Consider the following 27,955-nt stretch of genomic DNA (forward strand, 5'->3'; position numbering starts at 1 on the left):
CCAATTTTTGTGGTTTTACTTATTTTGTGGTTTTTATTATTTTCTTTCCTGAGTTGCTGTGCAAGATCCACACAGACAACAGGGAAACTGACTGACTATAGATGGGAAAGCCATGAAACTGACTGTACACAGAGTACTGCCAAATACACTAAGAGAACACAAACTGCGAGAGGGAGAAAAATATTTCTCTCTGATTTCTTTCATTTTCAGTGACCATAAGCATTGCTTGTAATAATAAGAAATAAAACATTTTCAGCCAGAAATGGGAGTTTTAGGTTGATTACATTCCTTTAAACATGTGTCTTTATATAGGGCTAAAAATGTGTCCCAGGCAATAACTATGATGATTTGGCCATCCTCTATGAGTGGGAACATTTGTTTAAGTTGTTATAGAATATGAGGCTTCCAGATGCAAAGGCAATGGGTTTTTAGAAGTGCCTATATCAATAAATGTATGGCAACCACAAACTATTAGGCTATGATTGTTTTCAACTTAAATTTTGTCATAAATGAGAACATTCTGTCTTTTTATTTTAAAACCTCAGTATTTTGTTCTTGGTGAAACATGCTACTACAAAAACATCCAAGTAACCAAAAAAATAAAAATAAATCAACTTTCTTAGTTTTAAACCTAGATTAAAATTTTAAATGTGAACTCAATTTAAAAGATACTAAGATAATTAAAAGACCAACCAGCAATTTCATCAGTAATTACTACCAATATATCACCCAATGATAGGTATAGGAACATTCTAACATATTTAAATCTTTTTTATAAAGCTTATTATTATGTTCAAGATCAGTTACTCTTCATAAGGATCTGCAATAATGTTTACTCAGTGATCGATTTTGCAGGTTTCCTGAGTCCTAGAAGCTTTCTATCCTGTTGACCTGAATTTCACCCTCTTAGTAAGGGATACAGTAAAATGTACAGTAGTCTTTTCATTAAGCATTCTTTCCAAGTAGGCCAGGATTTGTGACACAGTTTTGAATTCTAATATATATTCTCAGTGGGTTTTAAATATGTAACTTTAAATATGTAACAGCTGTATCTCATCCAAAATTCTTTGGTGGCAAGCTGGCAGGTTTTTGTTTTAAAAAGTTATATTTTAGTTTAGTTTTAACTCCATCAAACTGATAACCTATTATTTTCTTAAGATTAATGAAATAATGAATGACAATCTTCTAACACAATACAGAAATCTCTAAAGACATCATGAATGAAAAAAAAATTTTAAAAAAATGCTTACATATAGTTTATATATAAAAAACAATAAATCCTTACACAAGTTAAGAGTGAAAAATAAAATAGGACTTATTGGAAAGTAACATTTTACTCAGAAATAGACATTCAATAAACAAACTTCCTCTGCCTGAGTATTACGCATTTCTGAATTGATATTTTATAAGATATCACCATTTTTATTCAGGGTGAGATGGGGATGAAACAGCATTGGCTGGGTTTTTTTTAATTGAAGCCTGACATGACTGACTGTTACTCATTCCTTGAAGAGTCTCATTAGATGGTGCTAATTCAAAAAGGTTTTTCTTCCCTCATCTGTTCAAACAGGCAACTTAAAAGAAAAAAATTGCCAGTGTATATTTTACAATTAAACTGGCATTAATTTTAATTGCATCACGCCAGCATTAATTTATTACCATTATTACTAAAAAGTAAAATTTTCATAATGTTGTGTACTTAAGAAAGTTATTAGCTGATGTCAACAATAAAATATTAATCTTTTCCAGGTGACCAGAGTGTCTTATGCTATATATTAAGAAACAATAAGTAGTCTTGAGGGTTCAGTGAATAGTATAGCACACTGCCACATACAAAACCCAAGTTCAAGAGTAGCCTTGCCTCTATTGCTCATTCAGCTGGCAAGGGCTGGAAACATCACAGAAATGAGAGAGAGAGCCTCCAGGGGGAGAGGTATGTGCAGGAAGGGAAGGATGCTACTTCCTTGATTCCTTCACACTAGTGGAAGCTTGTTTTGCAACAGTCTGCAGTAACGTTGCACTTTTGCAGAAGGCCATTTCCAGCATTCCCAGATGACTGAAGGGTGTGATGGGATTATCCCATGAAAAACACAGCCCAAAAGGAAAGGGCCAGTGGAAGTGGCCTACTAAATTCTGAGTCACTCAGGGATATGAGAAACACGTAGGCATGCTCCGAAACAAATGCCAACAAGGTAGAAGACAGGCACTTTAAGTTAAACCTGAGCACCATACTATTAAAAAAATATATATAGGTGTCCATTCAGCCACAAAGGTTAGCCTACAACAACATGGCATGTTGCTGATGAGAGGAACATACAGAAATATCTCGCACTGATGGAAATGCTGAGCCAAACAACAAGCAGACAAGGCAATATTCACCTAGCCCAGGCAGAATGGTGCAGGGCCCTGCTCCTTTTAAGTCCAGTGGTGAGGCTATGGAGGCACCATGGGCAGAACAGACAGGCTGACATACAAGTGGGCTCCTGACTATGCTGCTCAAAACAGCTAAGGTCCTCTGCTCAAAGGCTAATAATGCCAGTGCAAACCTTGGGGGGGGGGGGGCTTATACTGGAGCCCTACAGCCATGCCTGGAACCTTGGGAATTATTGCCATCTCCTTTCACACACAACCATGCCTGCACAAAGCCCAACAATATGGGATTTCATCCACAGTGACAAGGAAGTAAAGACTGACAAACACTCTGTATCTAAAGTTGCAGATCAAATGAATCCATTTGTCATATTGTCTCAAATAGTCATTCCCACTAAAAAGCACAAAGCCATTCAATAGCAATTAAAAAAACCCTTATATTCCTACAAGCTTCTTCATATAATGAAAATACTGTAGGGCATTTCAAACAAACACTGTATCATATTGCTCAGTATTGAAGTAGAATGTGTGTGCATTATAGGTATAATTCTTAGGATTCCCACTCACTGCAGAATCAAGTTCAATTTTATTTATATAAACCTCCAACAGCCATGCTTCAGCTAATGCTAGGGACCTGCAGCTCTACCTCCTTACCTTCCGCCTCTGCTCATCTAAATTGGATCGCCTCTGTGTCCCTCTACAGTGTGGAATTCCTGACATCAGGAGCAGCTTTCTTGAACCTCCCTGCCCAAAGACCCTCCAACTTATGTCAAATTTCAGATGGAAAAAGATATCATGTATTTTCTCCAACTCTACTATAATCAAGTGGATTATTAAACTCTATAAATCTTCTTGATAATATAGTTTGCATGCAAGAGGCAATACAATACAATTTTATTTTGTTCTGCATTATAATTACTTTCATACGCTCCAAAAACAGCTGAAGCTGTGTACTTAAGTCAAAATAGTTTATAATATATACAGTTGATTTCCCCTTATTCTATGTCTCTAAACCTGTGTAACTCACACCTGCTCTCTGTGAGCCGCCATTGCTATTTACAGACTCTAAAGCATTGTGGAAGGTTTAACCATAAGACTTTTGTATGATAAAGTTTTTGAAAAATGACCTCTTTTCAGAAGCCGAAGGGGAGTGGTGCTCTTTTAAGAAAATGAAGAAATTAGCTCAAGTAGACATCAAGGCACTATGTCCCACACATCTAAGCATCAAAAGGTTTTACTTTCCTCAAGATAAAGTCAGAAGAAATTATATTGTCTCCTATCTTTACCTTCCATTTGTTGGGCACTATGACAGCTCTGAACTGTACATCTCTATCTTTAACAGCACCCAAGGGTACTAGCCCCTGTAGCATGACAGTCTCAAAGTCCCAACAAGCCTATAAGGTTTTCTCTTGCAAGGGAAAGTGCAAATGGTTTGCTGAACTTTGAGCGTACAATAATCCAATGTATTCTGCCCTGTGGAGAGAAGACAAGCAGATGGGATTTGACAATGCTAAGCCAAGCTGTGTTAGCTGACCTTTTGCTCTCCGAGACACTCTTTATCCTCAGAAATCATTCTTTAAAGCAGTGCCTTTTCAATATCATATCTGCAAATAGAATACAACACACATTTTCACCCTCTTGGTATGGAATGCCTGTGCAAAATGTAACTTTAGCTTATTTACATATTGGCAGCTCACTCTCCTGCTAACTGGGAGACACAACTATGAAGTCAAACACAGGATCCCAAGCCCTGACAGGCTGAGACAAAGATGGGTGTTTCTTTTATGCACTGTAATATGGAAATCAAAATGCACTGATCTTGCTTAAGCAGGTAAATACAACATTAAAAAGTTTTTCATTGTACTAAGCGTAACATTAACTTAGTGCTTCACCACACTAAGTAGTACAGACAAGCTTTAGTATGGTGATATCTTCTGACAGGAGGTAGTATAGATGTCCTTGTCTGTAAACGGTAAGTGCCCTTTCCTATCCTACCCATGTCTAAAGAAATCTTCATACTATGGCTTGTCTATATTACTTGCATAAATTGGTGCAATGGAGCACACCACATTCTTTATTTTGATTTTAAGTTGTTAAGAAATCAGGAAGTAAAGTGATTGCAAAGAAAGACATTTTATCAGTACGATAAAAACTTCAAATGAAATGTAATATCCTGAAATTGAAGCATTCCTAAATTAGCATTACCGTTCCCCAACACACAATCAGAGCTGCTACATAATCTTACTTCACAGCAGCAATTCTCTCTCTCTCAACCTTTATGCCACAATTTATCTCCAGGACTCAGCAGCACTGTTGTTGTTTAAAGTTATTATAAAACGTTAATTTCATCAGGGTTTCCCCCCCTTTGGTTAAGCACAGTAGCTGAAACAAATATTCTACTTGATCAACTGCTTTCTATATTACACAGCCAGTCAGGGACCACTCAGCATAGACATTTTTATCTGTGACAAACATAATATACATCCTCTCCTCAGTGCCCCCACCCCAAACCACCACCACCAAAAAATCAATGCCGGGTAGTGTGTAGCTAACAAGATTTTCAACGGTCCAGGAACTAGACAAATCCCTGTTTCACAGTAAGCCAAATAGTTGTACTTCATAACAAAGTAAAACGACAAACTGAGTTTGTATGCCATCTTGATGTGCCACTGCTTCATGATGTAGATGTGTTATGTGTTATTGATTTTGAAGTTTACCGGGTTTTAAGTAGTACTACCAGAACACGAAGCTTAGCTGCCCATTCCAGCCATAAAATTCAAAGGAAACCTACTATAATAGATGACACCATTTTGAAAGCTTGGTTAGGGGTTTGCCTAAGGAGTATGCAAGTCACATTTCTGAACTCCAGATTGTGCAGAAAAATTATTGCACTGGAAGATAGTAAAAAGTGTAAAATGGGTTAAACCAGAGACACTGTGCAATCACATGGTATTATTTATGCACAAACAAAAGAATAGTTGATGGTCAGTGTCAACAGTGGAGATGTCCATCCCTCGTTAAATGATCTATCGCTTTTATAAATCAGCCCCTCAGGCCAAAATCAAAGACGTGAGATGGATCTTACATGGTGCCCTAAAAGTCAACAGACTCTGACTTTAATGGGCTAACGGAAACAGGAAGTTCCAGAGCCAAGAGCCCTCCTCTGAGGTTGCTGTACCTCCAGCCCCAGACACTGAAATCTAGAGATGGTCAGATAGAAAACCTCAGATGCTTTTAGTTGCAATAGCAGTACATGGTCAGAGAGGCAGGCTCCCAGGTAACCAGGACCTAAACCACAAAGAGAGCAGTGGATCAGGGTCAACAACCTAAATTACACCCAGAAACAAGAAAGAAACCAGTACGGTTTCTCAGAAAATTGATTTAATATGGCATCTGTAGTTCTTCTAGGAAAACACACAGTAACATTCAGGTTTAGCTTCCAAGTGTCCCCCAAGGTTAATCCCATACGGAGTGCATTTCAGTAATCCACTCTGAAGGTCATAAGAGAATAAATAACTAATAAAGACACAGGAAGTACAGTCACAATCACCTTGAAAACAGGTGAAAACAGGTGATTTGACTATAAAATGCATCTGACATTTCAGGGATCCAGAAGCATCGCTACATTGCAAACACCTTGATGAAACGGTATGTGAACCCATTCAATACTGAGGAAAGACAGGAGGCGTATCATACCCTCAAGATGTTTCATCCAACCCACCACGATCGCCTCCATCCTGTCAAGTCTGAGATTCAGTCAACATGCCCTCATAAAACTTACCATATCAGCCAGGAACGAGAAGAGAAAAGACACTACACTGCCTGTGTTCCCTGACAAAAAAAAACGAACAAACAAACCCCACAGTCAATAAAATGGCCTGGCTTCTGCATACTGGTGGTAGCACAGACCAGATCACTTCAGCAAGTGATTCCAGCAATGGAGTCCATGCTGATCATTTTAGGCTTGTTAGCAGTTTTTGATACCATTTATCTGCCTATGGACCCCCACAGAGCCGAATAAACTCCCCGAGGTGGGTATAGCATATATCCTCATTTACCCACAACCCTCTTCTGTGCAGGTTGCAGAGATCTATTCTGGCACACATCAACCCCTTGTTCTGGATGGATATGAGGCTACTGGAAGAGATAATAGCTCATTTTCTATCATGCTCAAGCCAAATCCCACACCAAAAGAGCTTCGCCACGACGTTCTTAATAATCTTAACAACAAGTTCAAAGGCCGATAGAACAAGAATTCAGTTCTTGACCCACTTATTGAGATTGCCAATTAATGCCAAATGTAGTAGTGTTTTGGCTAAGTGAACACTTATCCATTTATTCATTTATAAGAAATGAATAATAAACATTTTCAGTAAGGATAGCTGTGTTACATTTTTAAGTGGGAAGTCAGAACTGAGTGAGAATAAAGATAAATTTAGACAAGCAGTGGTTGTTTAGCAGTACCATCAGTGTGCTTAATAAAACACAAGATGTGAAAGTGAATTCTCCTTTAAAATGCACTATTTTATATTTTTTACATTCATATAGCTCATGGGCAGACACAGGTCTACTCCCTGTATTTCAAAAAAATTACCACTGCTATCTACTTTGTATTGAGAGAAATGTTAAAGTGGCAAACTGTGTTAAGATCACAGCTATCTCACATAATATGTCTGCAGTACGTTTTATCTTAACTATAAATGTCACACTTCATCATGCAGCTGTCAGCTTCTTTTAATGTACTAAACTCTATTTTGTATACAGAAAACCTAACATGATGTAACATAACAATTAAAAAAAAAGTTATCTTTGACACCATATTATCAGATGTCCACCAATACCAAACGAAAGAAATCCAAGATCACAAGAGGAAGATGCATTCAAGAGGGAAAAAGTAGCAAATGTAGTTTTATCAGATACTCTGATTCTTTTTCAATACGACGCTTATATTATGCTGTGGTTCTCTTGAAAGTTAGCCATTTAATGCTAATGTTGTCCATGTCTTTGTTTGCATAGTGCAGGGAAATATATTATAGATTTAAAAAAAAAAACCTCAAGAAAAGAGTCAGCTAGATTTTAAAAGGCTGTATTCTCACATTTATAAACAAGTATTTAGGGCACTGACTTCCATAAACCTTGATATCCCACTGCAGTTTCAAGTGGATACAATCAATATTCTTCACTTTTTATCCTAAACTGACATGTAGCATTCCTGGGGACTGTAGAAGAAGTGCTGCTTTTCAAAGCAGAGATGGCTGCATTTCAATGGTGGGTGAAGCGATTTCTATATATTATAGAGAGATGCAATTCTCTACATAATTAACATTGAAGCTAGTCATCTATTAACACACCTGCTTTTGACCCACTAGCTTTATCAAAACTAAGGCAAATTGCCTGATATTTCACAGGACGCCATTTTTTCTTGAAAGCATCAGAAAAATCAGGTGTGTTTTGGAGATTAAGAGAGTTTAAAAAACGAGGAATTTTCCTTCTGGAACATTTTCCTAATTTTTGTTTGTTTTTATTAACTCCAAATATTTATTAATCGTTTGTCTTGGTGGTGACAGGTGCCTTTCCGTAACAATAGTAATTTGGAGACGTTTTGGAGTAGGGACAAATTATTGGTGGCATCATTTACAAACAACAAGACGTTTCCATGTTCACTGTGCAGTCCATCTCTACCCTGACATGGTGTTTACACACTGTGCATGGCCACTGAAGGAATTAGTCACAAAGGAGTAAATTAGCATACAGGAAGGGGAGAGCCACATTGGGTATGGCTTTTCTGAAATAAAACACCTGCAGCTGCCCTGTGTCAGCTGACTCAGGCTCCTGGGGCTCGGGCTGCTGAGTTATAAAACTGCTGTGTAGACATCTGTCTCGGGCTGGAGCGCGGGTTCTCGGACTCCACAACGGGGAGGGTCCCACAGCCTGAGAATCTACACTGCAATTTTATAGCCCTGCAGCCAGAGCCCCATGAACCCATATCAGCTGACAGGGCAGCCACAGGTGTTTTCTTGCAATGTAGACATACCCACTAAGAGGCAAGGGGGTGGCCTGGGGAGGCAAGGGCCCAGGTAATAGTCTAACGACTGCTAGTGTAATAAATCAACTTTATATACCACACAATGCAACTCTTCTCCATGCGGGGGGGGAGGAGGAAGGAGGAAGAATCCACTTGGGGAGGCATGGAGTGTTCTATCCTTGAACATCTCATAAGCTCCACATAGCCTACCTTTAACTAAGCTGTTCCTAAACATTTTTTTAAAACCTGAAGAAAGCTTGTGTCTCTATCCCTTCTTCTTGCAGATCCCTGTCGAGGCTGCCGAGGCCTTGGCAGCAGCTGGAACTGCTTCCTCGCCGATTGTAGCGTATGCAGATCCAGCGAGCAAGGGGTGGCCCAAGTGTACTATAGGCCATGCAGCCTTGCATCAGTCTACTCTGCAAAGAGACCATTCCCAGCAGACAGGAGATCTTGAATTGAGGCCTGCCTTTCCAGGGACAAGCCAAGAGCTGAGCCTCGTGACCACCACCAATGCAACCACCCTTGCCGCCAAGTTGGCCACATCCCACACCATTTGGAGGGAGCACCTCGCTGCTGCAGTACCCTCCTCCATCAGGTACCGAACTCCTGGGCCAAGTCCTGAGGCAGGGACTCTTTCAACTTACGGAGGGAATCCCATAAGTTGAAGTTGTAGCTGAACAACAGAGCCTGGTAGCTCGCCAACTGGAACTGAAGGCTGGCCGTTGAATAAACCTTCCTCCCAAAAAGGTCCAGCCTCTTGGCCTCTTTATTTTTGGTGGTCGAACTTCTGTACCCGTTTGTTCTTTTCATTGGTCGCAGAGATGGCCAACGAGCTTGGAGGCAGGTGGGTATATAAGTACTCGAACCCCTTGACTGCGACAAATTACTCTTGGAGATGGGAGGGATGGATGATGGGGTTTGCCAGGGGGTCTCGGCTATTTTTAAGACCCCAACATGCACTCATAGTGCAACACGGGCAGGGGTAGATGCCGAGAGCACACTGAACATGGTGTCTGCCTGTTCAGCCATCTCCTCTACCTCCAGGCCCAAGTTCTCGGTCACCAGTCAAAGCAGGGCCTGGTGCTCTTTGAAGTCATCCGGCAGGCTGGCACTCAAGGGCCATGTCTCCACCTTGTCTGGGGATGAGGATGAGAGCTGGACTACCAGGGGAGGCCCCGGAGCAACATCGCCTGAGGGGAAGGGAGTTTTGGGGTGGACACTCATTCCTCTATCCCGACCTCTGAGTGCACTTTGCCCACTGAGCCTGGGTGTCACCAGTGCCGTCAGCTGCTGCTCTGAGGAGGCAGTCAACAAATGGTGCAAAGGGGGCATTGGCATCAGAAGCATGTCCCATACACTCCAGTAAGGCCACTGTGCTGGCCACTGGCCGTGTTGCCAAGGCTGCATCACAGAGGTCGGCCCAGCTTCAGGTGCCCAATCGCACTGGTCCTGCCTCGGCAAGGGGCTGAATTCCCTCTCCGTGCCGGAGCAATACCCTTGCCCGATGCTGAGGGTGCGTTATGCATTGAAGCCGAAGTGCTAGGTGTAGAGTACAGCTGGGAAGGCTCAGAAGACTGCCAGAGAGCAGCCTCCACGAGGAAGGCCCTCAGATGGATGTCGTGCTCTTTCTGAGTCCTGGATCAAAAGTTCTTACAGATGCGACACTTGACCTTCATATGCCGTTCCCCCAGGCATTTCAGGCAGCTGCTACGGCAGTCTCTAACAGGCATAGACCTGCTACAGGCAGAGCAGGGCTTAAAACCTGAGACCGGGGTATGCCCCACTTGGGGCAGAGGGCTTGGCTACACTTGCAAGCTACAGCGCAATAAAGGAGCCCCAGGCGCACTAGCTCACTACCCGTCCACACTGGCAAGGCACGTAGAGCGCTCTGACGCCGCGGCTACAGCGCAGCTGGTACTCCACCTCGGTGAGTGGAATAACGTTTGTTGCGCCCTCGCTGGAGCACCACAGCACCAGTGTGAACAAGATGTTGCTTTACTGAGCTCTGATCAGCCTCCAGAAACGTCCCATAATCACCTTAAGTCAATTGGCCACTCTTGTCATTGGTTGGAATCAGCTGTAGGAATGCGGAAACGCCCTTTGAAAGTTCCATTTCTGACAGCCGGCTGCTTATCTGCTCCGAGACAAAGCAGCCATTAGTGTGGAATGCTGTGTGCGTGAGAGAGAGGCGGGGGGGGTAAAGAGGGGTCTGCTGCTGTCTGAACTTACAAGACAGCAGGCTGACATGCTCTCAGCCCCACAAAAAACCACTCTCTCTCCTCCCACATACACACAACACACTCCTTGTCACACTCCACCTCCCATCTGAAAAGCACGTTGCAGCCACTTGAATGCTGGGACAGCTGCCCATAATGCCACTGCAAGTGCCGCAAATGTGGCCATGCCAGTGTGCTTGAAGCTGTCAGTGTAGACAGACTGCAGGGCTTTCCCTACTGTGCTCTACGAAGGCTGGTGTAACTCAAAACGCTCTACATCTGCAAGTGTAGCCATACCCTAAGTCCTTTGGGACTCTAACTTCTAACTACACTACTTAACAACTACTTAAACACTAACTACTATAAACAAACTATTTACAAGGCCTAAGGATCGACTACAGTAGAGATGAAACCGCCAGCCCTTGGTAGGCAGGGAGGAGGTGCTCCAACTAGCCATCACGGGTGGTAAGAAAAAACTAAGAGGGTGTAGGGCTAGCGGCACCTAATATACCGACGTATGAGCGCAGCACTCAAGGGGGCACCACAGCCGACCCTACGGCTACCACTACTAATGCAAAAATCTCCGACGAACGCGCATGTGGGTGCACGCAGACCTGGAATGGAATCAATATGAGCAAGCACTAGAAGAAGAATTTACAAATTATGAAAATGGAAACACAGAGTCATAGAAAACAACTAGGGCTGTCGATTAATCGCAGTTAACTCATGTGATTAACTCAAACAAATTAATTGTGATTAATCGCACTGATAAACAATAGAATACCAACTGAAATTTATTAAATATTTTTGGATTTTTTCTACATTTTCAAATATATTGATTTCTATTACAACACAGAATACAAAGTGTATGGTGCTCACTTTATATTATTATTTTTGATTACAAATATTTGCATTGTAAAAATGATAAAAGAAATAGTCTTATCCAATTCACCTCATACAAGTACTGTTGTGCAATCTCTTTATTGTGAAAGTGTAACTTACAAATGTAGCTTCTTTTTTGTTACATAACTGCACTCAGAAACAAAACAATGTAAAACTTTAGCGCCTACAAGTCCACTCAGGCCTATTTCTTGTTCAGCCAATCACACAGACAAATTTATTTACATTTACAGGAGATAACGCTGCCTGCTTCTTATTTATAATGTCAACTAAAAGTGAGAACAGGTGTTCACATGGCAGTTTTGTATCTGGCATTGCAAAGTATTTACAAGCTAGATATGCTAAACCAGGGGCAAGAAAAATTTTTGGCCTGAGGGCCACATCAGGTTTCCAAAATTGTATGGAGGACTGGTTAGGGGAGGGTCTCTCCCCAAACAGATAGGGGTGACCCGGCTCCTACCTCCTATCCGACCCCCCTCCAGCTTCTCGTCCCCTGACGGCCCCCCCAGGACTCCTGACCCATCCAACGCCCCTGTTCTCCGCCCTCTGACCGCCCCGACCCCTATCAACACCACCGACCCCTGACCACACCCCTGAACTCCCCTGCCCTCTATCCAACCCCCCGTCCCCTGACCGCGCTGCCTGGAGCACCGGTGGCTGGCGGCACTACAGCTGAACCGTGCAGAGCACCGGGTCAGGCCAGTCAGGTCTGCAACAGCAGCATGCTGAGGCTGCGGGGGAGGGGCCGGGGGCGAGCCTCCCCGGCCAGGAGCTCAAGGACCTGGCAGGAGGGTCACACGGGCCGGATGTGGCCCGTGGGCCGTAGTTTGCCCACCTCTGTGCTAAACATTTGTATGCCCCTTCATGCTTCAGCCACCATTCCAGAGGACATGCTTCCATGCTGATGATGCTCGTTAAAAAAAAAATGTGTTAATTAAATTTGTGACTGAACTCCTTGGGGGAGAATTGTACGTCTCCTGCCGTTTTACACACATTCTGCTATATATTTCATGTTATAGCAGTCTCGGATGACAATAAAGCACATGGTCGTTTTAAGAACATTTTCACAGACGATTTGACAAAACGCAAAGAAGGTACCAATGTGAGATTTCTAAAAATAGCTACAGCTCTCGACCCAAGGTTTAAGAATCTGAAGTCCCGTCCAAAATCTAAGAGGGATGAGGTGTGGAGCATGCTTCAGAAGTCTTAAGAGCAACGCTCCGATGCGGAAACTACAGAACCCGAACCACCAAAAAAGAAAATCCACCTTCTGCTGGTGGCATCTGACTCAGATGATAAAAATGAACATGAGCCTTGCTTTGGATCGTTATCAAGCAAAACCCATCGACAGCATGGACGCATGTCTTCTGGAATGGTGGTTGAAGCATGAAGGGACATATGAATCTTTAGTGCATCTGGCATGTCAGTATCTTGTGACGCCGACTACAACAGTGCTATGTGAACGCCTGTTCTCACTTTCAGGTGACTTTGTAAACAAGAAGCAGGCAGCATTGTCTCCTGCAAATGTAAACAAACTTATTTGTCTGAGCGACTGCCTGAAGTAGGTCTGAGTGGACTTGTAGGCTCTAAAGTTTTACATTGTTTTATTTTGAATGCAGTTATTTTTTGTACATAATTCTACATTTGTAACTTCAACTTTCATGATAAAGAGATTGTACTACAGTACTTGTATTAGGTCAATTGAAAAATACTATTGATTTTGGGGTTTTTTCAGTGCAAATACTTGTAATCAAAAATAAATATAAAGTGAGCAGTGTACACTTTGTATTGTGTTGTAACTGAAATCAATATATTTGAAAATGTAGAAAACATCCAAAGAGATTTAAATAAATTGTATTCTATTGTTTAACTGCAGGATTAATTGTGATTAATGTTTTTAATCGCTTGACGGCCTTAAAAACAACCTCATTCTGCCCCTGTATCTCTGTCCCCTGAAGAGCTGGAATCTGCATTTTAAATACTGGTCCCACCGCAATCAGTGGAAGTTATACCTTGGCAAAATATCCCATAATCAAACAACACACATTTTAATACCATCAGTGGCTCCAATGAGCTGAGTATGCACCTGGCCTACTTTACACTACAGTGGCATTTGCACTGTAGTAATCATTTTTACATCTCTAAAACAAACTACTTCTACTTAAAAGACCATGTGCCGTTACTGGAAGAGCACACTAAAAAGTGACCACATTCTGGGCAAAATATAAATTATAGACACATACGTACATATATGCACATGTGTGAGAAGTGAGAAAGATGAGGGTTAGTTCATAGAAGAGTGCAAACATCCTGTTGTTCAGGCAAAGGTTTAGGCAATTTTCTGGATCTTGTTTAGCCCCAGAAGTCCACAAGACCCAACATATTCATGAGACACATCAGCTCAGAGCCTTAACAGGGCTAGATAGAAGGCAGTGTGGTCAGATGGATAGTCAGATATCCAGTTCTTCGAACACATTCCAAACTCCATACCAGATAAGGTTAATCCAACATTACAACTAAGAAACCAAGCAACCAAAAGTAAAGAGTCACAGGTAAAAAGCGCTTTCTTCAGTCTATCTCCTCCCCTTGTACTTATGGGCCTCTTTTTATTACTGTACTGAATATTACATATAATACCAACTGAATTATATGAATAATAAAACTATTACTTAGATTTCATACCTGCACTTCTTAGGTTAGGATCTAGGTCTGGCATCTCTTTAGAAGCTTCTGGACTAACACTGTAGATAGATGCTCCCGCTTCACTGACAATGCTACGAAACAGAATAGTAAATAGTTAAAAACAAAATCAACTTGAGATAGACAAGACTTCACTTAATTAAGAAGTGATTTTTTTTGTATTTTTAAAAATTTTTAAAACACATTTTTAAAACATTCTGGATGAACTGAAGGCGAATAAAAGTGAAGGACAAATATCATTGGCCAAAGTGAGACAACAGTACAGATACTGTGAAAGCACTTCCAGTTCTGCAAGTGCGCCTACTCATTGCCTGGCCTGTAACACCTCTGCTCTTTCAGTGGTGGGCCTCTGAGGACACACTGCCCATCACGCCAACCTCTACAGAACTCTGTGATGTTGAAAAATGGGTGAGACACTATTCATTTGTGACCAATCAGAAAGTCAGATTTCCCCAAACAAAAAATACTAGCTGGTAATTTAGTTGGACTACTTATCTTCTGTACACACATTTAGAATAGCATATATAACTAAGGCTGCGAGTCTTTCACAGAGGTCACGGAAGTCACGAATTCTGTGACTTTCTGGAACCTCCATGACTTCTGCAGCGGCCAGGGTGGCTGACCCCAGGGCTGCCCAAGCCGCTTGGGCGGTCCCGGGACCAGCCACACCAGCTGCTGTCGGGCAGCTCGAGGCAGCTGGAACCTGGGTGCTGCCCCAGAGCAGCAGTCCAGGAGCAGCACCAGGGCCCTGGGCCGCCCCCAATCCCCCAGGAGCAGCAGTGAGGCCCTGGACTACCACCTCCCCATGGAACAGCAGCGTCCGCCGGAGCATGTCCCTTCCCCCCGGCCCCGAGGAGCAGCAGCAGTGTCTGCCGGAGCGCTCCCCCCACTAGCACCTAGGATTTAGTTAGGGGTATTTATAGTACAAGTCATGGACAGGTTACGGGCCATGTCTTTTTATTGCCCGTGACCTGTCCATGACTTTTACTAAAAATAGCCGTGACTAAATCATAGCCTTGTATATAACACAGATTCATCCAAAGTAAACTCCTTAGACTATTCAGTGCAACTGAACTTCTATATACTTTGAGATATACAAAGTTTAGTATACTACCAGTTTGTTGGCAACGATAAGTAACTGTAAACTACAGTTGTCAATTGTCAGTCTAATTTAGTAATGATGATCAAAAACCGCTTCAAATTATATCACAATTTCAAATAATAAAAATAGCATCCCTGATTTCCTCCAGGATAAACAATACAAAGCAAATACATATAGAGTAATATATGCTCAGAAGTACGTTTAGGGTGAAATCTTGGCACCACTGTAAACTCCATTGACTTCAATGGGACCAGGATTTCATCCTTGATATTTAAGACACAGTACCAGTATATAATACTGTAACAAAGTGCTACCCATTTTAGACATACTTTTACTATTCCATTTTGTTTTTTCACTGCTATCTCCCCCACAAGCTATCAGAGCCACACTTACAGAAGTAACGTTAAATTACTAATACCAAATTGCAAAGGCTAAGGGAAAGATCAGCACAGAAAGCATATAAAATACATTTCCATTCATTACTAAAAGATTTTGACAATATAAAGATACAAATCACAATGTTGCTGTGGACAGTAAGGTTTTCTCCCCTGTATAGATATATAGGACTGATAGAAAACTGTCACACTTTTGCTTTAATATTATCTATTCAAACAAAACTGGAACAGTGTAAAGTGTTTATTACACATGGGTCAGAACGTACAGTTGCTGGAGCCTCTAATAAATGGTTCATTTTTTTCAACGAACAGGTTGGATCTTACAAAAAAAATACAGAGGACCAGATTCTGTACTCAGTTATACTAGTGTAAATCCAGGATGACGCTACTGACTTCGGATTTACTGATGTAACAGAGGAGAATTTGGCCATTGGTCTGAATAAGGTAAGGAAAATGAAACCATTTACACATTTTTCTAAAGACTCATTACAGACATTGCTTGAGTATGCACTGCATATGCAATGCAGCCCAGCTAACATCCATAATAGGGAACAACTGACAAAATCAGAGATACTAAATTCTGAGTAATGGTCATCTCATAAAAAAACTGTTGAAAAATGAAGACTTTAACAGAAGTCTTATCTAATTGACATTTCTGATTAACTGGTAGGCTCAAAAAACATACAATAGAACATGAACAATTTAAACAATACACTTTAACTATAGCATCTAGCAAGCTCTCTTTCTTCGTGGAAAAAAAAAAAAAGGCTTCCCAAAAACCTCATACATCAACAGCTTTAAACTAACTTCTCTTCAGTTGCTGTTCTTTAACAGATCCAGAATAAAGCGTGTATATAATGTCTACATTTAATACATTCCTACGTATGTATCCCGAGACAAAACACACGTTTTGCACACATTTTACCATGATGCAGCGTACCATAAGATTCATTACTGCACACAGTTTATTACCTGGTCTCTTTCAACATGCTGTACAGTGAAAGAACTAAAAGTGACTTGACTAGGAATTCAAGGACACTTAATGGTTTATTGATACACCTCAAAATGTTATTTTACTAGTCCAGGTGAGCTCACTGTGGTTCCAATGTGCACTTGGGAAAAAAATCACTCCTAGTTTTAAGTTAGATGGTTCAAAAATTCACAAACTAAAGAGTAAACAAAAGTAAAACTTAGGAAACAACAACTGAAAGAGCACGTTTGCTTTTCTGAAGCATAAGGAATTTTATACTCCATTCACAGAAAACTGAAATGTCCTACAACATGTTTTTAAGTAGAAAAAAAATGGAATGCACTCAGGTAAAGCACATATCATTTTTATGAGATTTGCATGCACAAAGATGTTTTCGTATGCATGCAGTGATCCCCATTGGGCACCCAGGGTCTGAGATTCCAAAGGCAGCTGAGCTTCCACCCAGCACAAAAACACCCCAGACAACTGGCATTCATAACTGAGACTGGAAAATCCAGACACAAAACAAATTATCCAGAAAAGCAATTCCAAAACATGATTGTAAAACCTTGATTGAGAATAGATGAACCAGACTTATTAGTACCCATTTGTTTTTATTTTGTTTGGTTTTAGTTGCAGCAAAGTGGTCACCCAAGTGAGGCTAACATATACACCTTAATATACTTTATCTTGATCACAAAAGTACTAGTATAGCAAGCAAAAGAGTTTTGTTTGGCTTTTTATCCCAGTTTAAGTTAATTGCTCTGCTGTCCAATAGCAAGTGTATATCTTTACATTCCTCAGAGCATCTAGGGTCAAATTCAGACCTGGCATAAGCAGGTATAATTCCTGGAGACTTCAGCAGGAATCATATTTGCTTACTCTCTGCTGAATTTGATCCATATTGTTTTTTAACTCTTATGTCCACCAGAGGAAGCTTATGTTTTACAAAATTTTTCAAGAAAAAAGGGGTAATTGGTAAAATTTTCAGAAGAGCCTAAATGCTACATAAGATGGACTTTCAAATCACTTTTAAAACAGGCCAATTTTTAAATTTTATTTTACCCATTATTAAAAGCTGCACTGTCTAATATTTGGGTTTGTTGGGTTTTTTTTAATTATTTTTTTAATTAAAATTTTTTATTTTTGTATTTTGCTTAAAAATAATGGACAAAACAACAAGATATCATTTTTTCCTGGGCATTTATGAATACCCACCATTTTTGGACAGTAAAAAATAGCAACTATATAATCAATAGAAAATAATTGCATATTGATAACTAATACATTGTAATAAATAATATATAAATAACAAACAGTAGCCAAGGATACACAAAATACCCAGAGTGTGGAAAGTGGCAGGCCTTATATGTACTATCACAATATACTGCTTCCTAATGGTTGCATCAACAAAAAGATGCCTAAAGTTTATAGAATATGCCTGCCCACTGCCAATAATCCATCCTAGAGATTTTTTCCATATCCCTACTCAACTTTTTAAAGTTACTAAATATACACATCTGCAGCTCACTTGGACACAAATTACCCACTACATAATCCTTCACATTATGTTTATTAACTACACCACTATTATTGCTTATTGCTTAGTACATAAAGCCTTGTGTGGTGTGCAGGTCTCATCTGTGATATTAAAAAAGATGCATTTTAAATGTTACAACCAGGATTGCTCTTTAAATGTATTGCACCAGCACCACCTAGTGGTGTTCTATTTCTTTTGTTAGAGACATTGCTTACTACATTCTAAATAAATGGGAAAGCCTATCTAACTCTGGCAGACATAATTGTACTGGTCACTTTCACAAAAATGATGGACACATTTCACTTAGAGGTCTAATAAAAATATTCTACTACAACACTCACATTTTCTCTTCTTGTTAATTTTCAAGGAAATAAAAGGAATAGGGGGAAATTAGCACATATGAATCCAAAGTTAAATTTGCTCCAAACTCAAAATTATTTTATCATATAGCTCTTCTACTTAATTACTACTTCACCCACATTTGTGCATATAGACAGTAAAGTTTTCAAAAGCACTTAAGTGACGTAGATGGCTAAATCTCATTGAAAGGCAATAGGACTTAGGCACTTTTCAAAATTTTACCCAATATGCTTAACCGTCCATACCATACATGTCAAAATAATACATATCTGTATTTATACTTTTAGAATTGACAAAAATTGATATCACTTTATAATACTTCCACAAATCTCAATTACGTTTATTAACACTGTATTACACTCTAGTCTTTTGCCTAAGATCAAATGCAATATTGGATTCATAATCTATAAAATAGGGGGGACATCTGTATATTCAGCCTCAAAGAAGGATTTTCCCATCCTAATTGCAACGATCGTCTCACACTGATGTGGCAGAGCTTCTGTGCATAAATACAATTCCTTGTATTTGCCTTATAAAAATATTACTACTTATAAAACAATAATGGGACAAAGAACGCCAGAATCAAAAAGATGCCTTTATACATTTGAAATCCTTGCCCCAATATAGTCAATAGTAGTTTTGCCTTTGAGTAAAAATGATGTGGTCACAAAACAATGTTTTGATGCTGAAGGTTGCATAATTTAATTTTTAAAATCAAAAAGTATAATGATTAATTATTACACTTCTGAGACTGTCTGGGAAACTATTAAACTATCACATAAGTTCTTCATTTATCTTCTGGCAGCAGCAGCAGGTGAGACCTCTGCAAAGAGCTGAAACCACATTGATTGAGTAATGTTACTAGCTAAGAGAAGTGGTTTAATTATACAGGACACAAAAATAATGGAACTCCAGGAATGGAAAATCCAGAAAGGATAGAAGCAGACTGTTAAGTCAGAGAGACTGTGAAATTAAATTCAAATAATAAATTCACTGTCTCTCAGGCCAGTGATATTGCCCAAGCAGAAAAGGAAAATGAAGACATGTTGTGCAAGAAAAATCTATTAACATGTGTTTGTTGAACAACCACATACCACACAACAGAACCACTAACCCAGGAACTTATCCTTGCAACAAAGCCCGTTGCCAATTGTGCCCACATATCTATTCAGGGGACACCATCACAGGGCCTAATAACATCAGCCACACTATCAGAGGCTCGTTCACCTGCACATCCACCAATGTGATATATGCCATCATGTGTCAGCAATGCCCCTCTGCCATTTACATTGGTCAAACTGGACAGTCTCTACGTAAAAGAATAAATGGACACAAATCAGATGTCAAGAATTATAACATTCATAAACCAGTCGGAGAACACTTCAATCTCTCTGGTCACGCAATCACAGACATGAAGGTCGCTATCTTAAAACAAAAAAACTTCAAATCCAGACTCCAGCGAGAAACTGCTGAATTGGAATTCATTTGCAAATTGGATACTATTAATTTAGGCTTAAATAGAGACTGGGAGTGGCTAAGTCATTATGCAAGGTAGCCTATTTCCCCTTGTTCTTTCCTACCCCCCCCCCAGATGTTCTGGTTTAACTTGGATTTAAACTTGGAGAGTGGTCAGTTTGGATGAGCTATTACCAGCAGGAGAGTGAGTTTGTGTGTGTATGGGGGTGGGGGGGGGGGTGAGAAAACCTGGATTTGTGCTGGAAATGGCCCACCTTGATTATCATGCACATTGTAGGGAGAGTGGTCAGTTTGGATGAGCTATTACCAGCAGGAGAGTGAGTTTGTGTGTGTGGTTTTTGGGAGGGGGCTGAGGGGGTGAGAGAACCTGGATTTGTGCAGGAAATGGCCCAACTTGATTATCATGCACATTGTGTAAAGAGTTTTCACTTTGGATGGGCTATCACCAGCAGGAGAGTGAATTTGTGTGGGGGGGGTGGAGGGTGAGAAAACCTGGATTTGTGCTGGAAATGGCCCAACCTGATGATCACTTTAGATAAGCTATTACCAACAGGACAGTGGGGTGGGAGGAGGTATTGTTTCATATTCTCTGTGTGTATATAAAGTCTGCTGCAGTTTCCACGGTATGCATCCGATGAAGTGAGCTGTAGCTCACGAAAGCTCATGCTCAAATAAATTGGTTAGTCTCTAAGGTGCCACAAGTACTCCTTTTCTTTTTGCGAATACAGATTAACACGGCTGTTACTCTGAAACCTGACAAAGACAAGTGTAATTTAGCCTCAAAACATACAAAATTTTAGGTCTGTGCTTCAATCAAACTAAAATATCAAATTATTATTCAGCATTTTAATAGTGTGTAGATTTAGGACATTTCAGCATCATGAATATTTTAAAGCCTGCATTTATCTTGTTTTATAGAAGAAAAGGTTTTCATCCAGCTTTTACTGTTAAATTTGAAACTACATGCTGTTTATTTTTCATTCTGTTTTCATTAACTGTTACATACTGCACAGCAAAAGATTACTTATATTAAATCTTTCTTTTTTTGTGCTGCATTAGAAGGTCACTTGTCAGGCCAAAGTCACAGTCCAAATCCTGTCCTCAGTCACACCTGTACAATCCCATTGACATCTGGTGCAACATCTTGAATATGCATGGGTAGTATGGAAGGGTGATATGTGCCCTCCTTTAAGAGAATATAACAAAGGAAGTGATGATGCGATCACTTCCTGATCCGCTTCAGCAGGTACTTCCCTTAGCCAAAAATAACACATGCAGAGAAATAAATAAATACACAAACAAGAAAACAGAACCAGATTATGAGTTCCTCATATGAGAATCCTTGAGTACAGGTGGGAGGAGGGATGCAGCAGCATCCATATACAGCATTAGAATGAGAGAATGGAGAACAGAGTATATTATAACAGAAATAAAAATGTAGAAAAAGAAATAGTAATAAACTTGCATCACACACTGAAGGCTAAATTTGGAAACAGACCTCAAGACAATCTATAGCTTCGCATCATCAAATGTGACTGTTGATACAGATATCTAAAAACGAGTTAGCTGACTATGATCAGATAATCTGACATCTAAATGTGTGCAAAAATGCAGGAGAAATTATTTGCACAAGCAAAATTACATCTGCAAAATAAATGAGACAAAGTAATAAATATTAACAAAAAGAAAAGGAGTACTTGTGGCACCTTAGAAACTAACCAATTTATTTGAGCATAAGCGTTTGTGAGCTACAGCTCACTTCATCGGATGCATCTGATGAAGTGAGCTGTAGCTCACGAAAGCTTATGCTCAAATAAATTGGTTAGTCTCTAAGGTGCCACAAAGTACTCCTTTTCTTTTTGCCAATACAGACTAACACGGCTGCTACTCTGAAACCTGTAATAAATATCAGTCTTTTAAATTAAGATTCTTTTTCCTATGTATTTGTGTCCAGCAGCTTCAAAACACACATAAATAACATGCAGTAAGAATCCTCAGATACCTCAGCTCAGTTAAGCTACAAAAAGCCATAAAAAAAAACCCTTGACTGACCAACCTCTTCATTTAACTCATTGTCAGAGCAGACACAGTACCTGAAATTCTCCTCACAATAATTATAATTCAAAGTGATGCATTAACTTGTAAGTATTTGTATCCATCTATGTATTCACTAGCACCATTACAGGAAAAATTTACTGTAAAAGGTAGCATTCGACTCAATAGATGTGATTTAGATCATTCATTGTCAATATAAAGAATGCAAGCAACAACAGATGTGCAAAACCTGCAGGATGTAGAAATGATGCATCACCCATCATTATTACTAGGGAAACTGACCAATCAGTGTTCAAACACTTCAACAACCACCACCACAGTCTATCAGATCGGAAAGTTATCAGAATCAAACAAGTGTCAAGGACTGAATGATTTGATGAAAGATAATGTATCGATATGCTTTCTTAAATCCACCAGAAGGTAACCTGAGGGTAAAGCCCCACTACACCAAACAGAATTCTCTGAACGTCCCATGAACATGTACGGATTCACTTTATTTCTTTGGAAAATACAGCTGCAGCATCCTTGGCCTCAGAGCCAGAAAGGATTATCATTTACCACCTGAAGGAATCGTAAATCGAAACACAGTGCAGATTTAATTCTTTGGTGGAGCTCTGATAACTGGTTATTATCTTGATCTCTACATATCTACAGACAAAAAGAAAAGGAGTACTTGTGGCACCTTAGAGACTAACCAATTTATTTGAGCATAAGCTTTCGTGAGCTACAGCTCACTTCATCAGATGCATACTGTGGGAAGTGTAGAAGATCTTTTTATACACATAAAGCATGAAAAAATACCTCCTCCCACCCCACTCTCCTGCTGGTAATAGTTTAACTCAAGTGATCACTCTCCTTACAATGTGTATGATAATCAAGGTGGGCCATTTCCAGCACAAATCCAGGGTTTAACAAGAACATCGGGGGGGGGGGGGGGGAATGTGGGGAAATAGGTTACATTCTTACAACTACAGTACCCACCTGCGGAAGTGAAGAAACAGATTGATAGAGCCAGAAGAGTTCCCAGAAGTCACCTACTACAGGACAGGCATAACAAAAGAAAATAACAGAACGCCACTAGCCGTCACCTTCAGCCCCCAACTAAAACCCTTCCAACGCATTATCAAGGATCTACAACCTATCCTGAAGGATGACCCAACACTCTCACAAATCTTGGGAGACAGGCCAGTCCTTGCCTACAGACAGCCCCCCAACTGAAGCAAGTACTCACCAGCAACCACATACCACACAACAGAACCACAGCCCGTGCCAACTGTGCCCACATATCTATTCAGGGGACACCATCACAGGGCCTAATAACATCAGCCACACTATCAGAGGCTCGTTCACCTGCACATCCACCAATGTGATATATGCCATCATGTGCCAGCAATGCCCCTCTGCCATGTACATTGGTCAAACTGGACAGTCTCTACGTAAAAGAATGAATGGACACAAATCAGATGTCAAGAATTATAACATTCATAAGCCAGTTGGAGAACACTTCAATCTCTCTGGTCACGCAATTACAGACATGAAAGTTGCTATATTACAACAAAAAAACTTCAAGTCCAGACTCCAGCGAGAAACTGTTGAATTGGAATTATTTGCAAATTGGATACAATTAACTTAGGCTTGAATAGAGACTGGGAGTAGCTAAGTCATTATGCAAGGTAGCCTATTTCCCCTTGTTTTTTCCTACCTCCCCCCCCCCCCCCAGACGTTCTTGTTAAACCCTGGATTTGTGCTGGAAATGGCCCACCTTGATTATCATACACATTGTAAGGAGAGTGATCACTTGAGATAAGCTATTACCAGCAGGAGAGTGGGGTGGGAGGAGGTATTTTTTCATGCTTTATGTGTATAAAAAGATCTTCTACACTTTCCACAGTATGCATCCGATGAAGTGAGCTGTAGCTCATGAAAGCTTATGCTCAAATAAATTGGTTAGTCTCTAAGGTGCCACAAGTACTCCTTTTCTTTTTGCGAATACAGACTAACACAGCTGTTACTCTGAAACATATCTACAGACAGTTCTTTCCTCACGTCATTTGTCAGTTTATATTCCAAATACTAAAAATTATACTATGGTGTGTTTCAAAACAAGTCTGATTTTACAGAACCATCCACTATAACAATTCTTAAAAATTACTCTGACCATTTTGAGATTATTTGTACCTATATTGGCTTGGGTTCTGGGTATAACATATAGGGCTACATTAATATTATTAGGTATCTTTTGCCATAATTTTGGGGCTAATGGTTTCTCTATTCTTCCCCTTATAGCAAAAGATCATCAGAAGTTAGGTATTTTAAGTAATGTTAATATTTTTATTCTTTGCTGCAAGATACTTTAGCCACCTGATACCACACTGCAGGAAGTTTTCACGGAGTCACCTGGTGATGCTCTGGAACTACTCCCTACGAAGCCAGTCAGGACTCTGGGGAAGCCTCCTCTCTGTGAGCATACTATCTCCTGGGCAAGAAGCTTACCCAGTTTCGACCTTCCTGGATCTGACCCTGGAGCATTTAGCATCCCCTGCCCCACCGTGAGCTTCCCACAGCGAGTCCGCATAGGTGGGGCTCCTGGGGAAGCCAGAGGGTCCTGCACCCCGATTCCGCAGTCAGACGTGACTCTCAGCCAGCCAGTAAAACAGGTTTATTAGACGACTGGAAGGAACATTGTCTAAAATGGAGCTTGTAGGTACAGAGACCAGGACCCTTCAGTCAGGTCCATCTGGGGGGGAGGGGGCGGGGGCAGGGAGGCCAGAGCCCCATCTGGCCCTCCTCCATTTCCCCATGGAGGGCAGAGAGGCCAGAGCCCCAACTGGCCCTCCCTCCATTTCCCCAGCCAGCTCTAAACTGAAAAACTCTCTCCAGCAGTCTCCCCCCAGCTCCTCCTCCAGCCTTTGTCTCTTTTCCGGGCCAGGAGGTCACCTGATCTCTTTGCTCTCCAACACCTTCAGTTGGCACCTTTGCAGAGGAGGGGCCCAGGCCATCAGTTGCCAGCAGACAGGGTGTTGGCCATTTTCTGTGCAGACCCCTGCACACACCTGCCCTCTAGGGCTCTGCAACAATCATACACCCTTATCCCACCACCTAGATACTTAAGAACTGCATAGGGGAAACTGAGTCATCCACACAGTATTCAGAGAAAACATTAAGAACATTCCCACTTCGTCACAGAAGTTATCTTGCTCACCTAATCAGTGTATAATGTTACAATTGTTAATAAAGAGTGATCTCAGACAGACTTTCTAAAAGCTGCAAAAATAAATCTTTCAAGCTAATGAAGGGCATGATCCTGAAAAATACAAATCCTGGACTGTCCCTATGTGCCCACACACTGAAGTCAACAGGGCTCTGATCAGATGCAGAGGTCTAAGTTTTCTCAAATTGCAAGACTGTGGCCGAATACTATTTTTGTAAAATAAATTCACAGTTCAAATATATATTCACTGCCACTTCTAAAACTCAATTTTCCCATTCTTTGTTTTGTACAATAATGAAGCAACTATAAACTTTCATCTTATTGTTATAACTTGTTAATTGGAAGGTCCTGAATAATCAATATTGTCACCCTCACAAACCCCTCACTTTTTTTTGCAAATTCCAACAGTCTTTTTAAATGGTTTAACGATAGTGTGTATTTTCCTTTTAAAGAGCAAAAGCATTCATGTGTTGCACATAAAGAGCCGAGATTCTGGCCTCCTTTACAAACATGCAAACTTGCAGGGACTCCAGTGAAGTAACTGGAATTAGTCTGAATTACTGCCAATGTAACAGAGCAGGATATGGCCCAGAGTGTTCGCCTTTTGTAAAAATATCGTTAAGGCCAAAATGGACTACCCCTGCATTGTTTGCAAATCTAAATCATTTCCTGGCTTTACAGAAAGCTTTGGGTGCACAAGTAATGCCTGAGTGGTCCCTCCCTCATAACCTACATTTTCCAGTCAAAATTATTTCAGCAATTTCAGGTCTGCATCATCTTCATGTACAAATGGAATGTGCATGCACATGCTGCTATATCTAAGGTCTGCCTCCCTCCTTACTTGACCTTGCTTGCCTTAGACTGCTAAAGCACTTCATCTCCTGACAAAGTCAACGTGCCACTCCATTAACTGGCAGAGTCTGCAGTCAGTACAATGCACTCATCAGGCTCCCTTCTCAGGCTCTAGAGACTACAGACATATGACCTTCATCTGACATGCTCAACCTCCTTTGGCTAGGGGTTGGGAACTGAAGTCTCTGTCTACTCTTCAGAACGCTAAACTTGCTAATGTTTTTCTAAATGTACCTCTGCCCTTGTGATAACTGCTTTCAGACACTCAAGTTTGTGTTGTAATTTTAAAAGCATATTTGAAACAGAGAGCAAAATGTTTTAAAATAACCCCCTGTCGCTCACTCACTCACTCCTTTTAATGCTTGAAAATAAACAGCCCTCCCTATGAGGAGAAGGCACTTTCAGGCTACTCCAATATTTTCTTCATCCAGATTTAAATCTGCAGCTTGAGATCGATCAACATCTTTGAACATTCTGTATATTAAACCCTGTAAATATTAATTAACAAATATACTAAATATATTAACAAATATAATAAAAAAAAATTATGCTGCATTAGAGAAAAGAATGTTACAGTTTCAAAATATATTCATTCTGCATGCCTACGAAGAGACGACTGATTTCAGTGAATTCCTTGATAAATGTTATCAACAAGTTTTAACAGGAAAATAGAGAGAATTTGAAAGCTGATCAATTCTTGCTTGATATGTTTATGAATTCTCCTAAAACAGCATGTAATTGGAAGCTTTCACTACAAACAGAAGCATCATGGTAGATATAAAGTAAAGTAAATTATCTGAGCCCAGAATATGCAAGAAAAAAAAAAACATGCCAGCCTCTCTTTTCACATAAACAATTAGTTATTGAGAAAGGTGGGGAAAGCACAACATCTACACAACACCCACCTGGCATTAAGTCATATGAACAATTTAGAACTGAATTACTCAAAACACAGTTACTCAAAATCAATATAAATTTTACTATTTAGCCATCTAATTTTGAAACAAACATGCCCTTTCAAATAAAGGCAACTTCTTTTGAATTTCCTCTTGAAAACAGAGTTAACATCTGGCAAACAAAATAAATGTACTATTACAACCTGTCTTTCTAGAGCCTAATTCAGCCCAAGCATAGGGGGGCCCAGAAGCCAATGGAGTGGGGCATGTTTACACCAGGACTGTATTTGGTAGTTAAACCCGAATATGAATTTGGATCAAATCCTCAAATCACTTGAGGTGGCAAATCTAAAAATAACATTCAGTCGGAGAGTATGTCTGTCTTGCAGTTTTCTGACATCCTTGTTAAGGGGTTTTTAAGCTATGCCCTGCAACAGCACTTGGATGTGCATATATAGAATGAGTGGAAGCATTACGCTTAAAGGAATTTCAAATAGAGGTGTATATCATTTATGCCTAATTTTATTTATTTTGTTAATCTTGGGACCTTTTAGAATAACTCAGACCTCAAATATTGGAGATATTTAAGAATTTTCTCACATTCTTTAATGTTGTTGAAATATTTACAATAAATTAAGAGGAAACCAAGAAAGTCAGGAGGAGTTCAGCTACAAAGGTTTGCAGTCAAACCTCTGTGTGTGCATGACATACAGATACTGCAAAATTAGCATCCCGCAAAATGCAATTAGTGAAATAATTCTCTTAAAAGGGTGCCTCCACTCCCCTCCAAATTGGCAGGATGACATTAAAACATTTTTTGAAAAGCACATCATTTCAGACTCTTGCTGGCCTGCACCTGAGAGTGAAGCCAAAATGTTGATTTTGCA

At 40.3% G+C, this 27,955-nt stretch overlaps 1 protein-coding gene across 7 annotated transcripts in view; it reads right to left on the reverse strand.

Moving 5' to 3' along the window:
• The window catches only part of SRBD1 (S1 RNA binding domain 1), a 233,433-nt gene that overhangs the window by 84,819 nt on the left and 120,659 nt on the right, over positions 1-27,955 (reverse strand). For all 7 annotated transcript variants that reach the window (XM_048842988.2, XM_075127145.1, XM_048842989.2 and 4 more), the window contains one exon: positions 14,194-14,285. In XM_048842988.2, coding sequence (XP_048698945.2) covers positions 14,194-14,285 — 92 coding nt within the window. The remainder of the gene's footprint in view (positions 1-14,193; positions 14,286-27,955) is intronic.

The sequence above is a fragment of the Caretta caretta genome, chromosome 3, assembly GCF_965140235.1.
Source record: "Caretta caretta isolate rCarCar2 chromosome 3, rCarCar1.hap1, whole genome shotgun sequence".
Taxonomy (NCBI): domain Eukaryota; kingdom Metazoa; phylum Chordata; order Testudines; family Cheloniidae; genus Caretta; species Caretta caretta.